General features: G+C 40.9%; 1 protein-coding gene across 1 annotated transcript; it reads left to right on the top strand.

The window, feature by feature from the left end:
* Nucleotides 1-5,372: 5,372 nt before the first annotated feature.
* col1a2 (collagen, type I, alpha 2) lies at nt 5,373-19,870 on the top strand. Its single transcript, XM_079656418.1, is given in 50 exon segments — nt 5,373-5,450; nt 6,078-6,134; nt 6,401-6,445; nt 6,571-6,624; nt 6,778-6,831; nt 6,999-7,052; nt 7,168-7,221; nt 7,749-7,802; nt 8,042-8,086; nt 8,195-8,293; nt 8,541-8,594; nt 8,865-8,963; nt 9,386-9,430; nt 9,730-9,828; nt 9,970-10,023; nt 10,131-10,238; nt 10,341-10,394; nt 10,522-10,620; nt 10,870-10,923; nt 11,096-11,194; nt 11,305-11,358; nt 11,465-11,518; nt 11,649-11,702; nt 12,217-12,270; nt 12,376-12,420; nt 12,573-12,671; nt 12,806-12,913; nt 13,024-13,077; nt 13,209-13,262; nt 14,288-14,341; nt 14,485-14,538; nt 14,654-14,761; nt 14,857-14,910; nt 15,395-15,448; nt 15,573-15,734; nt 15,838-15,945; nt 16,212-16,319; nt 16,453-16,506; nt 16,601-16,708; nt 16,805-16,858; nt 16,956-17,063; nt 17,189-17,242; nt 17,510-17,617; nt 17,735-17,981; nt 18,108-18,292; nt 18,423-18,665; nt 18,841-18,876; nt 18,879-18,897; nt 18,900-18,935; nt 18,938-19,870. Coding segments are annotated over 49 exon segments (3,810 nt in total). The 5' UTR covers nt 5,373-5,450; nt 6,078-6,131; the 3' UTR covers nt 18,991-19,870.
* Nucleotides 19,871-21,758: the final 1,888 nt, after the last annotated feature.

The following is a 21,758-nucleotide window of genomic DNA, read 5'->3' as shown; positions in this document are numbered from 1 at the left end:
TAGGGGAGCTTAAATAGTTAGTGATACACATGCCTTTACCATGTTGCAAAAGGAGTCTCAACATACAGAATACATGCTAAAGTAAATCAGAAAGAAGCTTTTCGTATAATCTGCATTGAAGTCAGTAAAGTGTTCTTACTTGCAGAAGAGCATCAACGTGGCTGGTCCTATTCTTTTATAACTGTACTGTTTTGCCTTACACATTCCTTTAGGTGTTTATTGAAGAAAACCCCTCTCCAAAGAAAATGTAGAAAAAGTTTTGGTAAGCATGTCTTAGTGATTATACAAAGGTCAAAACTATTATCCTTATTTTAAATATAATACAAAATATGTGTTAGTTTCAGAATAGGGAAAGGGGCATTAAAACAAATCATGAACCGAATTCACTTGATTATGCCATCATAGCAAGCAACATTATGGAGTTTAAAGGATAGGTTTTCAAAAATGTTTGGGGCCATTAGGACATTTTCTTACTGTGATCATTTTTCCTGGGGCTATATCAAATGTGGCCTTATCCTATAGTCTTCAATAAATGCTTAAACTTAAATGGTGTAAAGTGGTAAAGTGTTCAGTGCATCACTGCATTTGTTTAGATTTAGGAATATGTTTTTGCTGTGTGCTTTACTCACTGAAATGATATACTGTATATAAGGCAGTTAAGGGGCCATGCTGAGTGTTGTTGGAGGGGAAGTAGAATAGATGACATGTCTGGTCATGTGGGCAGGTAAGAGCTGCTCAAAGAGAGTGTGAGAGAGAGCATGAGAGAGAAATAGGTTGAAACTAGAACTCAACTTGTTTCAGTCTAAAGTTGGAGCAGAGTATGTTGAATATAAAACTCTGCATTCCACTGATAAGATTTTGCACAGTAAATGCTACAGATAATAACTAATTATGATTAGATCATAGCAATCTGCTTGGCTGCATTGTGGATATATTGATGGAAGCCACATAATACCCAGAATAGTGAAGATGACACAAAAGTGTCTCTAAAATTGAAAGATAAGACTGGGATGTAATAAATGTTTAAAAATATCCGTGCGTAAAAACAGCTTAGACTTTTCGTCCGGTAGTTCAACAACGATTCAATAGATGATCCTACACTCTCAAAAGCTATTTCTCCCTATAAAATCTCTTAAAGTGGAGAAAACACAGGACCTTTCGGAATAAACTGATGCCCAATACGCGCCTCAAAACGGGCACATTTTAAGCACAAACCTACTGCGCGCAAGGTTGAATGCCTGGCCTCCGTATACTGACACTCCGGATTCACTGCCACCCGTAAAAGAAGGAAAAAACATAGGCCTTCTTCTCCCTTTTAAACCCCGACGCTGTCCACGTCCTCAAAAAGAATGGATCTAATTAAAACGTTGCACTCGTCATCATCGCCAAAGCTTTGCCAAACGGGCTCCGGTGGAGAGGAGGCTGGGAGATGCAGCACCACATGACTGAGTCTGAGCTGGAGAGGGATGGGAGTCAGATTGGGTTTCTCTTCTCTCATTGGTCGGTGGGCTGACTTTTGACACGCAGACCAGGGACCCTCCTGCCGTATATATAGGCCTGTTCGAACTTTATTATTCTAGCATCACGACTGCAGGTTTCTGCTCAGTTTGGAGTTACTCGTCTCACCTCAACTGTATGCCTGCTTGAAGGAGGTTTAAAAACAGGGATTTAGCAGCACAAGGAGTCTGCATGTCTGCGTAGACATGCTCAGCTTTGTGGATACTCGGATTCTGTTGCTGCTTGCAGTAACTTCATACCTAGGATCATGTCAATGTAAGTTTGAATATCTGCTCTTTCTCTGTGATGGATATTTTTTCCTTGGGTCCCATTGCTTGAGGATCTTGCGCTTTGGCTTTTGTTTGGGACTTACATGAAGGTCAACCTGGAGACAGCTCAAAGCACAATAAATCTCAACGGATCGAGCTCATGCAGAGGATTCTTCACGTTTTTTCGAAGGATACAATTGTTTTATCTTTGATTAGTTTCCGAAAGAGAGAAGTTTCTCTGCAGACAAAAGTTTTCTCGCTTTGAAAAATACCTTTTAAGTAGTCGCCCTAGTGTCTTTTAGAACTTTGAATGCATGTTGGTTAATCAAAATAGGTTAAGTTAACTTTTCTTTTAGACATGGGATGAAAAACGGTGTGGGGCGTTGTACATATTGTTCCATCAAGGCGTCCAGCTAATGATCCTTTATTATAGGGAACAGCTATGTCTCCCCCTGGTGGCCATGAGGGAGAACATCTACCTGGCACCAATTGGATTCTTCCTATTGATTTTCTATTTAAGAGAAGACAAATCTGTTTACGAAAAAGTAGAAATTAGACTAAATGCTGTCACTAAATTAATATTCTACATTTTGTCAAAAAGAAAAGCATTGTTTTATACCTTTCTTTAAAGATGCAGCTTACTGATTGAGATGTATCCTGCAATAGACACTATATTTAAAGTACATTGAATTGAAACTTTCTGACTAACTCTTTCATTGTTCTAGCACATAAAATAGGGAGATAAATTGTCTCACATCACTTTGAATGTCCAAGTGCGCCCCCTTGTGGTGTCGTGGGGACATTAAGCTTAGGGTTCAAGGGGAGGTCCCAGCTGTGCCAAACCCAGCCATGACCAGCTGATGTCCACCTGCAACAAAGTGTGGATGAGAGACACAAACATCAGCCATGACTGTAGGACACTCTCATCGGAAGTATAGAAGACGTTTTAACAGTTTTGAATAGTATAATTCAATTGAATTGAGCTGAAATTCACTCCCTTTTAACCCAAATTTAGAAAATGTACCTTAAAATAATATTGCAGCGAAAACCAATGGAGCATTAATTACAGATGTCAAACATTCTCCTAAACAAGTGAAATAGATATGATTTTGTGTTGGCAGTAGCAGGCTAAATATTCCTGTCCCAAGGGCTCAGGCTACTTGTTCAGGCCTGTTAGCAACCGCATCCTTAATATCTGGAATGCTATTGAACACTGAGACTCACATTTGCCAGGTTTATCAGACAGTTTAACAAGTTTAGTATGCAGAGATGGCCCTCAGCTACAGTTTTAGATATGAGCTAAACAGGTAGAAAATAATCTATTCTGACAATCCAAAACTCTTGACATGTTTTTTATACCCCAGATGATGGATAACGTCATCAAAACACAAACCATCCCAGCTTGATTTGTTCTGTAAATTGAAGTTTCATTTGAATATAGGATTATAAGGCTGTAACATTTTTGCTTTGCAATCTAATTTTAATTCATTTAGTTTGGTGTCTCCCTCTCATTCAAAGTGTACACTTGAATAGACTTTTTTCTCATGCAAAAGAAAAACACTGCTTTCCCTTTTTGTTTCTATTCAAAAGATGTTGATATTTTTTAAAAGAATATAGCTCTGTGTAAATGTCATTGTTTATTTTTTAAGTGACTGTTTTGCTGTCAAAATGCTAACTGAATATTCCCTCTTCTCTTCCCACCCACCCCTTCTCCAACCTCCTCCTCCTCCTCCTCATCATCTCTCCAACATCACAGCGGTTAGTACACATGCATGAAATCATGAAAGCAATATTTCCTTAAAGATAGCTTTACCTTGTCTTGCCTTGCCATCTTTTTCCTTCCAAAAGCTGTTAAATAGTCCCAGAAAGGGAGACTTCTCGGTTGGTCTTGTCCATTTGAGCAATCTCATGGCTGGCGGAGCATTTCATTTAAGAATCTCTGCCCCTCAACCAAATTATTTCTTGCAGTTTTCTCCCTTCCTGTCCATGAATAGGTGAGGGTCCTATTGGCTAAAGCTTGTGTCAATGAAAGCTAAAACCGCAGCTCTTAGGCACCCTTGGGGCCTGGTACAAAGGATCCTTTCTGAGGGGCAGAGGAAGGTTTGCCCCCCATCACAGCTGGCCTTGGATCAGTTTGTAGTCCTCCTCTGCTTCTTGGTTAGGATTTGAAAGCTGAACTCAGATAAGTTGTGAATAGTGAGATCTTCAGCTGAGATACATACAAGAAAGAAATTGAAATACTATCAGATTGTGAAAGATTGACCCCCCCCCCCTAACGTAAGACAAACATGAACCTTAAGATGGTTTGTTTATAAAGATTCTGATTATAATTGAGATTGCCTAAATCAACCTGCTGTTTGCAGCCTTTAAACTTTTTTAAAGCTGCAGTGTGCACTGTTTGGTTCTGGTAGCATTCAGAACATGTGTTTGTTCCATGGATGAACATGCTCTTACTTCTAAGAGGTTGTTGTATCTGGTTAATGATCTTCCTTTAGCATCTCTGCGCACATGTTGATCATTGCTATCACATGTATCTTCCTCTGCTGTGTTTTCATTGTGTTCCTGTATCTGCATGAGAATGTATTATATATCCTTGTGACAGAATTACATCCTTTATTGCATGCTTAGCCGTTTCTCAAAATGGCCACTCATCCTATTGCTAATGCAAACGATAAGATAACTGGATATAGCCTATATGTTAAATGGCATGAAATATATCAATCTTACATTTATTTATATTCTTTTAATTTTTTAGGGCAGTGTCAAGGTTAGCACATGTGTCCTATATCACCTACAATGTGGCACCACAATAAGGTCAAAGGGCAACTCTGCCTTATCACGGAAATGTCTTTAAACTTGCTTGCCCTTACCCTATAAGGTCAAGTTTGTTTACATGCACGTGCTATTGATATCATCATCCACCATATTGTTTGAATATGACTAATAACTGGTTTTTATTTGCTCTAAGCCACATTGAGCTTAGTTCAAATCAGAGGCCTGCTTTGCCATAGGAGTATATACAAGAACTGGCACGTTGCTAAAGCAGCGAGCCGAGACATCTGTTGGTGTTTTGGTCTGACTGATTGATTTTTCTTCTGCAGGGTCCAACAGGAGCGAAAGGACCTCAAGGTGACAGGGTAAGATGAAGTTTGACTATGCTTCCTTTGATCAAACAACTGTTATCAAATATGTAATTTAAGCATCTAACGTGGCACATTTTGGATGCATCTTTGGCACTGTAATTGTTGACGTGATTTGACCTTCTAACCTCAGTAGGCCACACCCCTTTGTTACATCACCCATAGGTCATAGTGGTTACACACAATGACAGTGAAGTAAATGGTTATCAGATGTTTTAGTTAAATATTGATCACATTTATTTCATAAGATAGGTTTTTAAGTCATTCCCCCAATTACGTCTTCTTATTATATCTTGTAATACCATCATTTGCTTTACAACTGGTTAAAATGTTTAGTTATTTATCTCATGTTTCTGTTTATTTATGAAGTAGACTATTCCAAGAATAACAATGAACCATCCTACCAGCTCCTGTTAATTCAGTAACATTGTTTTCTCACCATATCATTTGTGTTTTACAGGGTCCTCAAGGCCCAAATGGAAGAGACGGCCAACCTGGACTCCCTGGCCCCGAGGGCCCCGCTGGTCCCCCTGGACTCGGAGGAGTAAGTTCAATGATTGCACGCGTAAAATGAGATTTATTGTGTAAATGTCAAAAGTGGTAAAAAAAACTGATGATGATGATGATAATGCAGTACTGGCTGGGATCTGACTTCCAATATTCCTGGTGATGCAAAAAGCATTAAAACATGGCTCTTTGAAGAGTGCATTTGACCCACAGTCAGCTCATTGTCGTCTGCAGGCAATAACAACAATAATAATGCACCCCTTGCTCTGTTGTTTTGATGTTGGATTGGAGAAGTATTGTATATCTTATTAGAGATGCCATAATCCTGTTACCTTGTGTCCTTTACCCATATGTTGAACACACAAGTGTTCTTTTAATATATTTTTCTTTCATATACAAACCCTAGATTAGTTAGGATAATCACTTTCATTTGAGCAAACAAGCACACATTCTAAATTATCTCCCAGATAGTATACATTTGTTTTATCTAATATAAGGGTTTTTATTGGCTGATTATTGTGAAATGCCAAATGCATGGTCGTTGTTATCAGCAGGAACCATGCCTCCTTATTAATTTAGGACAAAAGTGGCCCGTGTTATTTATTAGGTCTTAATAAATGTTTTATTATTTGATATTAAATATGTGTTTTTTTCTGATTTTCAGAACTTTGCTGCTCAGTATGATGGTTCAAAAGGTCCCGATGCCGGCCCCGGACCCATGGTGAGGGTCCCGCTCTTTTTACCACACAGCAGTATTAATCTACCTTTATTCCATGAGCCACAGACCTCACTGTACCTGTGCTGTTTGTTGTTGTTATTGGTACCCCTACATCATACACATAGATATGAATAATCTTTGGTAAAATACTTATACCTCACAATGTATTTCTGTCCTGATACAGTTGCGTTTACTCTCATGATAAAGTGCAACAGCGTTGATTAAGGTAATGTTATGAAATGTATAAATACCCTATTTCTCTTTTTCAGGGTCTCTTGGGCCCCAGAGGTCCCTCTGGACCACCTGGACCTCCTGTAAGTACACACAGCTGCTACAAATTTAAACTGTGTATTGTTTTGATCGAACCTTTGCTTATACCCACAAGCTGAATGTGCCATGTTGTTCATATGAAGATTAATTTCCTCTTATCGTTCAACAGGGAGCTCAGGGACACACTGGACACCCTGGTGAGCCCGGAGAGCCCGGACAGACTGTAAGATTATCCTCTGAAATATTCACAACTCTACAAATTATCATGTGTTTGCTTTTGGGAACCATTCCTTGTCAGAATCACACAATCACATGATGCCACCATCTTTAAAGTATTTGTTGTCTTGTTGGTTATAATGTTTTGTTTTTTCTCAAGGGCATTCTTGGAGCTCGTGGCCCCTCTGGATCCATTGGCAAATCTGGAGAGGACGTACGTATTTATTCATGTTTCTACCTGCACTTTTCAAAGGCTACTTTTGTTTAAAAGTGTTGTATAACTTAGAATTTGCCTACTGTCCTATAATAGGTTTGAGTTGTCTATATTCTTGCTGCCGAAAAGTCATCTAATTACATCACATTTTATTTGCCCCATCTCAGGGTAACAATGGCAGACCTGGCAAGCCCGGAGACAGAGGTACCTCCGGCCCACAGGTAAGAGATGTTCCCCGAAACAGGGACTAAGAAATACAAACAGATATAAGACAGACATGTGGAGTGTAAATATGGAGCATGCTTCAGTAATATTTTTTTTCATTTTGAATTGCAGGGAGCTCGTGGATTCCCCGGAACTCCTGGACTTCCAGGAATGAAGGGACACAGAGTGAGTGTCCATTGGATTTAAATAGAGAAACCGAAAAAGCCCCAATACAGGACAAAATGGCAGAAGAGCTTCCCCTGTGCTGTGTGGACTTACAGTACATATTAAGCAATTAACTGCTGGGAATGACCATGGACCGTACTCCCTTTTTACTAGCTCCCGACGAGCTAGTATTAGATTCAATACAGAGCTTCGTTGCTACTATTTAAGATTTTTAGTTTCCCTATCCCATGACAATGTCTATAGCCAGGTAGTGAACCTCCTGTCATGTGGATGTATTTTTGGAAAGACATTTTTTTTCCCTGTAAACATATGTCTTGTTTATCCCGGAAACATATTCTTTTGATAACGTGGTCTAGAAGCTCTTTTGTTTATCTGCTTGTTTCTGAAGTAGAACCAAAAGTAAAACTGGTAAATAAATACATTATTGCACTGTATTACACCTACACTGTAATTAACCCTGCATATGACCCCACAGCCTTTCATGTGTTAGTCCATATATTCATCTTCATTCTCTTTTTGTGTGACAGGGTTACACTGGTCTGGATGGACGCAAGGGAGAGAATGGCGGTGCTGGTTCCAAGGTAAGGAAGGCACCTTCCTCATCAAAGCAGCAACAAATAACATTAATGAGCACTTAGAATGTAATTCCAACAATATAGAAGCAAAAAGAAAATATACACCTACAAAAATGTTGTGTTGCATTGTAAATGTTTTGTCAGGGTTTTCAATTTCTCTTTTTGACCTGTTAACCTTCGACTTTGAGTCTCTTTACTAACGGTATCTCATTAAATGAATCCACCTTCTTCTGTTTCTCCTATAGGGAGAGAATGGTGCCCACGGAGCATCTGGAAGTCCTGGACTTGCTGTACGTTTTTGATCAAGTTTCCTATTTACTAAATCTTTACTAAATCATAAAGCACCAATTTGTCTTTGAAGCCTTTTCTCATCAATATGTGTTGTGTCCTCCCTTCAGGGATCTCGTGGTATGTCTGGTGAGAGAGGCCGTGCCGGCCCTGCTGGACCTACTGGTTCTCGTGGTGCTGATGGAAATCTTGGACCCTCTGGCCCTGCTGTGAGTATTGGCCCTTTAAATCTTCAGTTACTGTAAGATCAGTATATTTTTTGAATATTCAGCTCAAGATACATATCCATCCTATCTATATTCTAATGGAAATACAATGATGTGTAGTATTATATCAGGGGATTATGCCACTAAATGTTGATTATATACATATAATTGCACCCATATTAGACAAACTTTGAGCAGAATGTGAGCTTTGACCCGCGTTACTTAATGTCTCCTTTGCTATTCCTCACAGGGTCCCCTCGGATCTGCTGGTCCCCCAGGTTTCCCCGGTGGCCCCGGACCCAAGGTAAGGGTGAACCTCTTGTCGTTTGGCAACACATCCTCACAGAGAGATTCACGTTTAGGCCAATAAAGAAGACAATTCTCATTAACATACAGTATAAGAGTCTTTCAATGTTCACCATCCAAAATGGCTTCCTACATACTATCCCCATGGGAATAGTTCATACATGTAACCTATAGAAAACACAGTTCAAACAAATATCGACACATCCTTAAGAAATACCATTATTATGATTTAATTAATTGATCATGGATGTATTTTTGTCTTTGACAGGGAGAGCTCGGACCTGGTGGTTCTAATGGACCATCTGGATCTCAGGGATCAAGAGGAGAGCCCGGCCCCAATGGCGCTGTTGGCCCTCTCGGACCTGCTGTAAGTATTCAAGGAGTCTATAGACACTCCCAAGTGTCCATCCTGTAGAACTTATATAAAAAAATATGTATTTAATTTACTTCTGGATTTGTTCTTGATTTTAGTTTTATTCCAAACTACATTGGACAATTACAAAACATGGAATATGAATGCTGACAATTAGCCTTTATCATGATTGAATGATTTGCATTGATTTTCCTTTGGAAGCATTTGCTATTGCTCTCCATGCATTTGTCACTTTGTTGAGTTTGTAAAGTTAGTACATTATGGAACAGTTACTGTAGAATCTTTATGTGGTTTTACCACATTTTAAATATTGCTCTGAAATCACACAAACTTATCTTTGTAATATTTGATTTTCAAGTTAAAATGTTCCATTTGTTTTGATATTATCCACTAATTTCCTGTTTTTTTCCCTTTAGGGAAACCCTGGTGTTAATGGCCTGAACGGAGCCAAGGGACCTGCTGTAAGTATTAATGTTGTATTATGAGATCATACAAATGTCAAAGGTTGTTTAGGGTCACACAGAGGTTACAACCATTAGGCTTTTGCCATGCTGTACTCATTAAACATAAACAATGAGGTTGTTTAAAGCACAGAATGTATTTAAATTACTGACACATTATTATTTTTGTATTTATTTTTCTATTATTATGTAATGTATATGACGATATAGGGCAAATAACCTACACATGTGGAAGAGATAACATAAAGATAGTGTTTAAGGGCTGAGTGATGCTCATCTGTCTGTCATTGTGTGTTTAGGGCACCCCTGGTGTTTCTGGAGCTCCTGGCTTCCCCGGACCAAGAGCAGGACCCGGACCCCAGGGCCCTCAGGGTCCTGCTGGACAGAGAGGTCTTGCTGTAAGTATTCACATTCAGAAAAACATACAAATGCACTTGAAAGCATCAAGATGAACTAACAATGCCTACAGACACATAGAAACACTCATTCTGCACATCTGATTGATTATTGTATTAATTGCCTCTGTTTGTCTGTTTCAGGGAGAACCTGGTATTCAGGGTATCAAGGGAGATGGCGGACCCAAAGGAGAGCCTGTAAGTTCACACCATCCTCATCTTCTTTTGTTTTCAATTCACCCCATCCGAATCTGAAGACTTCTGAACACTGCATTGTCCTTAAACTTCTCTGTTGCTTTCCTCAGGGTAGCGCTGGACCTCAGGGAGGCCCCGGATCTCAGGGTGAGGAGGGCAAGAAAGGACCCACTGGTGAACTCGGTGCTTCTGGACCTGCTGGAGGCCGTGGAGCTAGAGTGAGTACCACACCTCTGTCCCCGTTGGGGGGTGTTGCACCCGATTGATTCCATATTCACAGTCTCATGGATCATCGGCTAATGTCTGTGTGTCTCCTACAGGGCTCTCCTGGCAGCCGTGGTATGGGAGGTAGTGAGGGAAGAACCGGCCCCATTGTAAGTGTTCGATTAACAAATCTCACTCCATCAACATGCACAATACAAACATAAAGTTTTACTCTTAAGGTACGTTCATGAAATGTTCTCCTCATTTATCTTGGACCTCCTTGTTTCTTGTTTGTAGGGCATGCCCGGTGCCCGTGGTTCTACTGGTAATGCTGGACCCCGTGGAGCCCCCGGAGATGCTGGCCGCGCCGGTGAGACTGGCCCAGCTGGTCTCAGAGTGAGTTTTTTGCTCTCTATGTTAGCCATAGTTTCAATTAGGAATAGGTATTGCGCTAATTGGAGCTGAGATGTAACAGTGTGTAGCAGAATGGATGTTATGGCTTCAGTACAAGGCTGTTGTTTGATATACATTTTCCTTGTGTGCCTTATAAAACACAACATTTGGTTAAAAGGTAGTGAGCCCAAGGGGTCAGTACTAACGTGTGATAATACATACAACCTAATGACTGATGTTTATTTCTAACAGGGTCTCTCAGGAAGCCCCGGAAGCTCCGGACCCCCAGGAAAAGAAGGACCTTCTGTAAGTAAATCTGAATTTCACACTGAACCTTGTACATTTATTATTAATGATCCACCAACATTTTGGGACACCACATTTCCAGTAGTTTAATTCTATGCTGTTAATGAAGATATTTGCCTCTATAAATGCAATTAAAATGACCTTCTTCTGTCCTTTCTGTTTCCTCTTCAAGGGACCCTCTGGACAAGATGGCCGTGTTGGACCTAACGGCCCTACCGGAGCCAGAGGACAGCCTGGAAATATCGGTTTCCCCGGACCCAAAGGACTTTCTGTAAGTAGAAATAAAGCTAAGAATGGAAGATGAGCATTTTTAAGTGGATCCTTTATTTAGTTTTTTGGTTTATCATAACCTGTGCTTAACCTACATCCTACCTTTTTTAGGGAGATGGTGGCAAGCCCGGAGATAAGGGATCTAATGGCCCTACTGGACTGAGAGTAAGTAAAAAAAAAAGACCCAGCAGGTGTTTTATTATGTTAAAAACCCTTAAACCTGTCAGCTCCATTGTCAGTTGTTAAAACGTGTCATTATGTTCCTGTGTAGGGTGGCCCTGGAGCTGATGGCAACAATGGAGCTTCTGGTGCTTCTGGACCTGCTGTAAGTATCCTTGAATTCAGAATATCACCCTCATTGACAGCCAGTTTACTCTTTACGTATAACCTTTATAATGTGATTTTGTTACTATCTGTGTGCTGTTTTTAAAATGTGACTCTCTTTCTTGTTGCAGGGCGGTCCTGGTGACAAGGGAGAGCAGGGACCTTCTGGATCTCCTGGTTTCCAGGTTCGGATCCATCCTCTGATCCTATTCCCTGCTCATTGTAAACTTAGCTAAGGAAGTGTCAAATAAATTAAAGAAAGGCCCTCATCAGAGCAAATTCAGTCAAATTAAATGTTGTCTTAGTATCTATATGTGATAGGTGAGCTGTTATCAATTATTTGTATTGTCGCCTAATGTATGGATTATAATGCGATTAGTTTACAAACATTGAAAAATCTTTGTTTTTAAAAGACCAAGATGACATCCTCAAATGTATTGTTTAGTCAACAATTCACTGATATTGAGTTCAGTGTCATAGAGGAGTAAAGAAACATATTTATATTTAATAAGCTGAAATCTGATAATCTTTTCTCAAAAATTCATCAAACCGATTGAATGATTATTAAAGCAGTTGGTGATTCACTTTCAGTGATTCATTCAAACTTGCAGCTCTAGGATACATGCAATATATCACTTAAATTGTAGATTTGAATGGCACTGAGTCCATTGGTCCTGATGCATTGTCTGATGTTTTCAGGGTCTGCCCGGCCCCGCTGGAGGTGCTGGAGGTGCTGGCAAGAACGGCGAGAGAGTAAGTAACACACAAACACACAGTGACTTCCAGCATGTTATACATCAAACCATAGAAATAATTTAATAAAAGTACATTTCTAACCCATCATTAATTTCTCTACAGGGTATCCACGGAGACCAGGGAGTTGCTGGACCTGGAGGTGCCAAGGTGCGTTCACATATCCATGTCATTATTACTACAGAGCCTTTCAAAACCAGAGCTGTTCTCAGTCTTTTTTGCCTGAACCAAATCAATGCACATCAGCAACAATTAGCTTCAGATATATAAAAATACAATGCACTGACTCACTCTTCCTCCAGGGAGAGCGTGGTAACCCTGGTGCTGCTGGACAAACCGGAGCTCAGGGACCATTGGGACCCCGCGGACCTGCTGGAGCCCCCGGAACTGATGGTGGAAAGGTAAGTGGATAGCACTGCTTTAAGAAGCAAAGTTAAGCCGGGAAATGATTAGCGCAGAAATGCTAGCAAAGTTGAATTATATCAGATTCATGCTGAGTAAAATATATATCGTAATTTGTCATTTCTGTTTTCAGGGAGAGCCTGGTGCTATTGGAGCTGCTGGTGCAGGCGGACACCAAGGATCTGGTGGCATGCCCGGAGAGCGTGGAGCCGCTGGTGGACCTGGAGGCAAGGGAGAGAAGGTGAATTCCAAAAATCTATAACCTGTAAAAAAGAGTGGGATTTTAGCTCTCAAAATAACTTGTTGATGAGAATGTGTGTATATAATTCCCATGTATTTTCTCTACTATAGGGAGAGGGTGGACATGCAGGCCTCGAAGGAAACACAGGCAGAGATGGTAGCCGTGTAAGTTCAAATCTCTAACTCTTAGGGCAAATCTCTAACTCTTAGGGCACTTGATATAAAAATGGTAACCAAACACTTTACATGTATAAACCAGAGCCTTGTTCTTATTGTCTTCTCCTGTCTCTTTCCAGGGTATGGCTGGACCCGCTGGACCCCCTGGGCCCACTGGAGCCAATGGTGATAAGGTAAGTTGCTGATTAGAGGATATTTGAAAACCAAAAACAAACAATGGCAAACATAAAAGTGAGAATTAGGTTGTTTGGGTAGAACAAAGTTTACACAGCTTAATTAATGTCACAGAGCCTCATTACAATAAATAAAAATGGCTGCATGCAACGTTATTCAAGATGGCTGACAGAGTATCGTAAAAGTGACCAACAGAAGAAAACCATCAAGGCTTGCTGTTAAAATCAAATCACTTTCAGAAATAATCTCTTGGCTGACCATGCCAAATCCATATCTTTGAACATCCCACTTCCCCCCCACCCCCCATTCCTCTGTAGCATTGTATCTAAGGCTAGCACCTCAACACTGCCACCTGTTGGATGTTTGATATAATTACAGCAAAGGCTCAACTACCCTTTTAGCATAGCTGTGCTGATGATAGTGCTGAACTATTCAGAAAAAATATATGATTGCTATTTTATTATCTGATATTTCAATTGCGATATGATTCCTGATATTTGTGGGAATTATCTTCCCTACATTGATCATTCTCATGTAATTGGAAAGTTTGGCCTTTCACAAATTGTATCAAACGTTTATATTGACCCTTTAACAAATATTGTGCCTCTGGCAATTTGCATATTGCACCAGTCCATATTTAGGTTTTCTAAATTAAAACATCAATTAATTGTTCAGCTCTAGCAGACTAATGCACATCCTTACATTTAAAATATTGAAGGTTACCAATGCAGTGCCATTTTCCTTACTGTTGACTGTATTTTGGCATCGGTATTTTGTGTACGAAAACAGTGAGACTAAACGTGTATTGTGTTGCCTTGAGTAAGGTAAGCCAAACGATTTACTAGCATTAATATCAGTTAATTAAGTTCTCAAATCAAATAGCTAATTGGCTTTTATCGACAAGGTACAAAATCAAGTCAGTACGTTTGAAACTATTTTATTCTGTTCATTTATGGCTGGGTGATAATAAATGGATGAATGATTTAACGCTAAGCTAATGAAACACTATTTTTTTCTCCTCCAGGGTGAGAGCGGTGGATTCGGACCTTCTGGACCCGCTGGACCTCGTGGAACTTCTGTGAGTAGCTGTGGCTGAATTAATTCATTATAACAAACATTTTACCCGTTGGCATAAATATAAGATGGAGATCTAAACTCTGCATACAACCTTTTAATCTGCAGAATAAACGGTCTTTCTAACTCATAGCTTTTTGTCCACAGGGAGAGCGTGGAGAGGTTGGACCCTCCGGAGCCCCCGGATTCGCTGGACCCCCTGTAAGCCGGCAGCCATTCACCTTTCAAAACATATTTTACTTTATGACACTAGTGCATACCCACACATTCAATTACCCTGATATTGACCCAGCCACAATGCTCTTCCTGTGTATAGGGCTCTGACGGTCAGACCGGAGTAGGAGGAGAGCGTGGACCTGGTGGAGTTAAGGGAGAAACTGGTGGCGCCGGACCTTCTGGACCCGCTGGACAGTCTGGACCTGCTGTTAGTACAGATTCACTGGACATACATATTAATCCTTGACAAACTCAGATGAAATTATGCTAATATGGAATGTATTTCTTCTTTTGTTTATCTAGGGTCCTTCTGGCCCTGCTGGACCTAGTGGTGGCCGTGGAGACAACGGACCCAATGTGAGTATTGAAACATAAAGAAATACAAAATAATTACACCTGATTACACCTAAAGTTACTGAAAAGACAGACTGACATGACAGAATACTTAACACAGATTGAAGCACCTGCTCACTTTGACTTTACAAGTGTCTTTGGCTTCATTGGCCATCTCAATTCAAGTAAAGGCCTCCAGCCCATCTAGTGAGTGGAAGTCAACATCGGAAACTGAAAAGAGCCAATTTACTCATGTCCCATGTCAAGAGAGAAGACATTGTCAAATGTTTACCACACAGCTGCAGCAGTACTACTTTTTCAAAATGTAAACATTTAAAATGTCAAATTGAAAAGGGTTTGTCTTCTTTTAATTATTTGTAATCTAAGCCTAGAAGGACCAATATTCTACTCTTATGATGTCTACTCACACACACATATAGACGCAAACTGATCCACCACACTTTCATGATGACCACTGTGTAACCTTTGATGCTGTGTGTGATGTCAGGGTCTGACTGGTTTCCCTGGAGCTGCTGGCAGAGTTGGTGCTGCTGGTCCCGCTGTGAGTATTGCTCTTACATTAAATTACATTTTCAATTCATCCCAAAATCATTCTGCTTTTTATATCAGTGAAACAGAGCGATCACAATGAACATGAACACCTTCTCCTCCTCTTTTCCTCTCAGGGTATTGTCGGCCCCCCTGGTGCCGCTGGTGCCGTTGGTAAGGATGGTCCTCGTGGTCTCCGTGGAGATTCTGGACCCTCTGGTCCTTCTGGAGAGCAGGGTATGGTTGGACCCTCTGGTCTGTCTGGAGAGAAGGGACCCTCTGGAGAGTCTGGCCCCCCTGTAAGTTTTAGTTGTTGGTGGGAAACAAGAACAGCCTCATAAATAAATGTAATTAAGTTTATATCCATATCATTAAATTAACACTTGTCCTGATTGTGTTTAGGGTGCTCCTGGTTCTGCTGGAACCGGTGGTCCTCTTGGACTTCAAGGATTCGTTGGTCTGCCTGGTTCTAGAGGAGACCGTGGTACACCTGGTGGTATTGGTGGTCTTGTAAGTAAAACTTATACAGGATTCCAATTTCTCATGATTGTGGCTTTGTGCATATGGAATAAAAAAATAAAAAATTGACTTGCATGCAAGATTTGAATGCATCTTAAATACCACACAATTTGGTCGATAGTCCCTATGCCAATATTGCAGGATGGTTTGAAAGAACACATTGATTGTGAAACGTGCATTGCATACACACTGAATCCGATACTGTGTCAGCCTTTAATTGTATTCGATTAATTGGTTTTCTCTGCATCCAATCACAGGGAGAGCCTGGTAGAGTTGGACCTTCTGGTCCCTCTGGAGCCCGTGGCCCCGCTGGAAACAATGGCATGCCCGGTATGACTGGACCCCAGGGAGAGGCTGGACGTGAGGTAAGGATTGTACAGGCTAATAATAGGAACAAAGTAGTTGTACAAAAACATGAACTCACCACTACTTAACATGATACCTGATACTAACATAAAAACGTGTTATGCTAACTGCAATATTCTTTGCTATCTACAGGGTAACTCTGGTAACGATGGACCCCCTGGCCGTCCTGGTATTGCTGGATTCAAGGTACAATCCATTCACAAACCTTATAGCCTGTTTGCTTAGAGACTAAACATACATGTACGCTGTACTCAAATCTATATTTTTCCACCTTGTATAGGGAAACCGTGGTGAGCCTGGATCTGCTGGTCCATCGGGACTTTCTGGTTCCCCCGGACCTGCTGGACCTAGTGGAGCTGCTGGCAGAGCTGGAAACCGTGGAGAGGGTGTAAGTACATCCAGCAACCCTTTCAAGTTGCAACATTTGCGGGATACCCAACCTTTAAATAGATTTCATCACTTCACCTTTTTCTCTTGTATTTAGGGCCCATCAGGTCCCTCTGGAGCTGTTGGTGCCGCTGGAGCTAGAGGTGCCGCTGTAAGTAAATCTAGAATAAACACATTTAGGAGTAAAACAGAACTGTCTTCATTAACTAAAGTGCACCCGTGTAACATGTTTTTATGTATATGCATAGGGAGGCGCTGGAACCCGTGGTGAGAAGGGAGGTGCTGGCGAGAATGGAGAGAGAGGCATGAAGGGTCTGCGTGGACATGCTGGTCTCCAGGGAATGCCCGGACCTTCTGTGAGTGACTGCCCACCTTCATGAGGCCCACAAAATATGGAAACATCCAGCTTGATCTGCTGATATCACTTAATCTACCATCCGAACTGCGATTTCATTTAATGATGTACTTTCTCTCCCCTCAGGGACCATCTGGTGACTCTGGATCTAATGGAGCTAGCGGCCACGCTGGACCCAGAGTGAGTGGCATCCTATTAACCAATACAGCAGTGGTTTTCTTGTTACACCTGTATCCATAGACCCAAGTCATGTGCTTATATGGAATTTAGTGGAGTTATTTAAGTTCAGTCTAAAGGAGTGTTCATTGCAATATTATGAACTGCATTCAGAGCTAATGATGAGGATATCTTAAGCACCAATTGCAGGAGATATCCAATCATGTACAAATCAGGATTTCCAAAAAAAGACACATTTTTGACTGTGCCATGTGATGATCTCCTTCTCAGGGACCTGCCGGACCCCACGGACCCTCTGGTAAGGATGGTAGAGCTGGCAGCCATGGAAATCTTGGATCTCCTGGTGCTCGTGGACCCCCTGGATACGTTGGACCTGCTGTAAGCACACATAGAGTCTTGTAACACTTAAGCACCATTGAACTTTCCAGGTACCTCAGCAAAAGATCCAAATGCAACTTTTATCTACATATAAATCCACCTTCCTATCCATATCAGGGTCTTCCCGGCTCTCCCGGTATGCCCGGACCTGCCGGCCCCGCTGGTGGCGGATATGATGTCTCTGGTGGATATGATGAGTACAGAGCTGACCAGCCCTCTCTGAGAGCCAAGGACTACGAGGTCGATGCCACCATCAAGTCCCTCAACTCCCAGATCGAGAACATGCTCACCCCCGAGGGATCCAGGAAGAACCCTGCCCGCACCTGCCGTGACATCAAGCTCAGTCACCCCGAGTGGAGCAGCGGTAAGCTCAATAATCTAACAGCACCATGTGGCGAATATACCGCTTTATTCAGTATAGTTTAGATCTCTTTTGGAGCCTTTAAATACTCTCTTTCCATCGATTTGACTCTACTTGTCTACCCTGTAGGATTCTACTACATTGACCCCAACCAGGGATGCATCAGTGATGCCATCAAGGTCTTCTGCAACTTCGACACCCGCGAGACCTGCATCCATGCCCATCCCGGAAGCATTGCCCGCAAGAACTGGTTCAGAAGCTCTGAGACCAAGAAGCACGTCTGGTTCGGAGAGACCATCAACGGTGGTACTGAGGTGAGAGCTACAGACAAGAGACATACTCGGCTTCTTCTGAAATATAAGGGGTTTAAATACCACATAAGCACAGAAGACAACACAATACTGACTATCCAAAATGTTGACTGTCATTCTTTCCTCCTTGCAGTTCACCTACAATGATGAGACCCTCAGCCCCCAGAGCATGGCCACCCAGCTTGCCTTCATGCGCCTTCTGTCCAACCAGGCTAGCCAGAACATCACCTACCACTGCAAGAACAGCAATGCCTACATGAGTGAGGAGACCGGTAACCTGAAGAAGGCTATGGTTCTCCAGGGATCCAACGATGTGGAGCTGAGAGCCGAGGGCAACAGCCGCTTCACCTTCTCCGTGCTGGAGGATGGCTGCACTGTGAGTAGCTCTTTGGTCTTCTCATCACTTAAGTTTTATCCTTATTCATGAGATAGATGCTATTTTGATGCCTTAAATGTCAAAAGACAGAGTTAATAAGTCCTACAGCTGTGTGTTTTTAAAAAAAGCATTTTGCCATTATTCTAAACGATTCTCTCCTCCTTTACACCTGCAGAGACACACTGGTGAATGGAGCAAGGCAGTGATTGAGTAGAGTACAGAACAAATAAACCTCTCGCCTCCCCATCCTCGACATTGCACCTTTGGACATTGTGGAGCTGATCAGGAGTTCGGTTTGGACATTGGCCCAGTTTGTTTCAAATAAATAGACTCATGATAAATTAAACACCAAAAAGAGAGAAAGAACGAAAAAACAAAATCTTTGCCCATCTTTCTGTGTTGTTTTTTTATACTGAATGCTGATTTCCCCCTGCACATCCACTTGCTTAAGATGAGCAACTATCTGAGAGGACTGAACGGACTGAATTGAGCGTTTGTGCAATGCAAATTAATACAGCAACCCAAAGGGACGCGGGAAAACAACTTGTTGTGGAACATCATGTCATCCTTTTGTAAAAATAAAAGAAGTGTAATAAAGACGCTGAAAGTATGCATCAATTTGTGGTCTTTGTATATCTTCCAAAGAGGAGGTTTAAAACCACAATTTCCATGAAAAAAAGGTTTAAGCTACCTCATGCCTGTACTTAAAGAAAATACTTTTGACAAAAGCTGGGTCCACAACCGAGATGTTAAGGCTTCAATGCTTCAAGCTTTGTCCTGTTTCGGAAGGTGCTCAGTTACTTGAAGCAGAGATCTATGTGCTAATATGCAGCTGCGGAGCAAACCACTTTTTACTGTATTACTTTGTATTGACATTTGAGGAGTCTTGCATTGGTCCCCTGATACTCCCTCATTTAAGCAGGTGGAATGTTCCTAAATCTAATGTCTGGTTTTTGTTTTGTTCTTTTTTGTTTTGTCAAGAAGGTTTTTTTTTGTTTTGGTTTTTGTCAGGCTTTTTTACTCTTCAATCCCTACACCAAGTGTTCATACTGACAGCACATATTTCATCCAATTCTGAATGGTTTTAGGCGGCCTCTCTCTCTTAAAAAATGAAACCACAAAGTCTATTGTACCTATTTTGTATATGTGAGATGTTTAAATAAATTGTGAAAAGTTCTGAAATAAAGCATGTCCAATGTTCAAAACACACTACTCAGTGACTTAAGTGCTTTCATGTTTTAATGACACCATTGAAGGTTTGTCACTGTATTTGGTTCTAGTTTGGCTGATGATGACCTATCATCATTAATTTAAACATCTTCCTATTGTGGAAGCACAGCCATATTATTTTTTACTTTCCCCCTCTTTATTGCTTTTCAACAGTACATCCAATTTTAATGTACAGAACAATTCTGTTGACACTGTCCATGCCAATGTGTGATTACTAACGTGCATTGTTTCTTGTAAATATGCATCCTATGATGTTGCTTTTCCTTGCTTTTGCATCCAAATAAATTTCTGTGATTTGGATCAAGGCTTGAATTGCAATGATGAATGCACATGGATATTAGACTCAATAAGGACATGGCTCATGCATTACTGCAGACATGAATGTTTTTTCACTTTCGTCACAGGCTGAGAGTCAGCATGAGTTCAGTGTGTTGAGGAAACTTGGATATGCAAGCTTAACAAATACTTCTATTTATACCTCCACATGTACAAAAAGGAATAGTTCTGTTCAGCCCGAGATACATGTAGAAGCACCAATACTTAAAAAGTCCCTTGCAGCACCAATACTTAAAAAGTCACTTGCAGCACCAATACTTAAAAAGTCACTTGCAGCACGTTCTATAACCACTAGAGGGCAGTATGGTGGCTTCTTTAGAATCCCTGATCTGTGTGCAATACATTTAGTAAACTGATCAGCAAGACTCGGATGCCACTGACACAAGATGCATACCTGAGCATATTTTTTTTACCATAAAACAATATGAAATTGATTCAACAAATGATAATAAAAAATACAATTTGGCTACTACTACTGGATTTTTAGGAGAATTCTAAGATACTTTAACCTTAAACCTAACACTTCCTCTTCATCTCATTTGTCTGACAGCTCAAGTATTTTGCAGATATATATTTGCATTGTTTTCTTTTGTAGCTACCAGACAAACCGGTTGAAGTACTGCAACCAGGTTGTTAGTACAGTACTAAAAGCTCCTTATGTAAGGATGTGAGCACAGTACAAACCAAATCATGCCACAGGATCCTTCTACAAGACACTGTCCCTATGCTGATGTAATAATGTACGACTTAACATAGTCGCTATTTTACTTATACACATATTTAACTAATTAAATAACATACAACCAACTGTCCCATGGTCAACCTGGGGTCAAATGGATGCTGCCTTTGCCCAGTTATCCAACGTACAAAGTTATTACAATCTTAAACAACTAGACAATTAAGACCTTGATTTATAAAAAAATGAATCAGTAATAGTAATTTCATAAAAATGTGTATTCACTGAATTTCTTCTAGTACAATAAAATAATGCACTTCCGATTCAGACCTGCACCCACAGTCTTTATACAGATGCTTACTGCTTACTATTTGCTCAGTGTGATGACCTCTGTGCTTGCTGGTCTTGTTTGATTTTCAGGTGATCGATATGAACAGCCTGTTGAGCCACATGAGGCAATTAAAGGTGAACACCACCCAACAGTTCCTGCTAACTTTTCCTTTTGTGCCAGCTGGTATTCGGTGCCAGTGACACACAACCATTCATGCAAACATGACTGATAACTGCCTTTCACGTTTAGTTCAAGCATTCTCCTTGCTCCAACTCCAACAACTCCAGCCCATGACCACACTGAAATGATACCCCAGTGGGGTAAGCACTTAAATGGTGGGTAGGTATGTTTGAGAAACTGGCTCGGGCTCGAGATACATTATTTTGTTATATTCCATGGAATGCTCTGACAAAAAAAATCCATAAAAACATTTCATCTGTGGAAGCCGTAGTGTAAAAAGCACGACCAATCATTTTAGCCGGCCCGGCTAAAATAACTGGATGGCCTAACTGCCTGTCAG

This window comes from Notothenia rossii, assembly GCF_949606895.1.
Source record: "Notothenia rossii genome assembly, chromosome: 10".
Classification (NCBI taxonomy): Eukaryota; Metazoa; Chordata; class Actinopteri; order Perciformes; family Nototheniidae; genus Notothenia; species Notothenia rossii.
The sequence above is the reverse complement of the archived record's forward strand: the minus strand, read 5'-3'. Positions and strand labels throughout refer to the sequence as shown.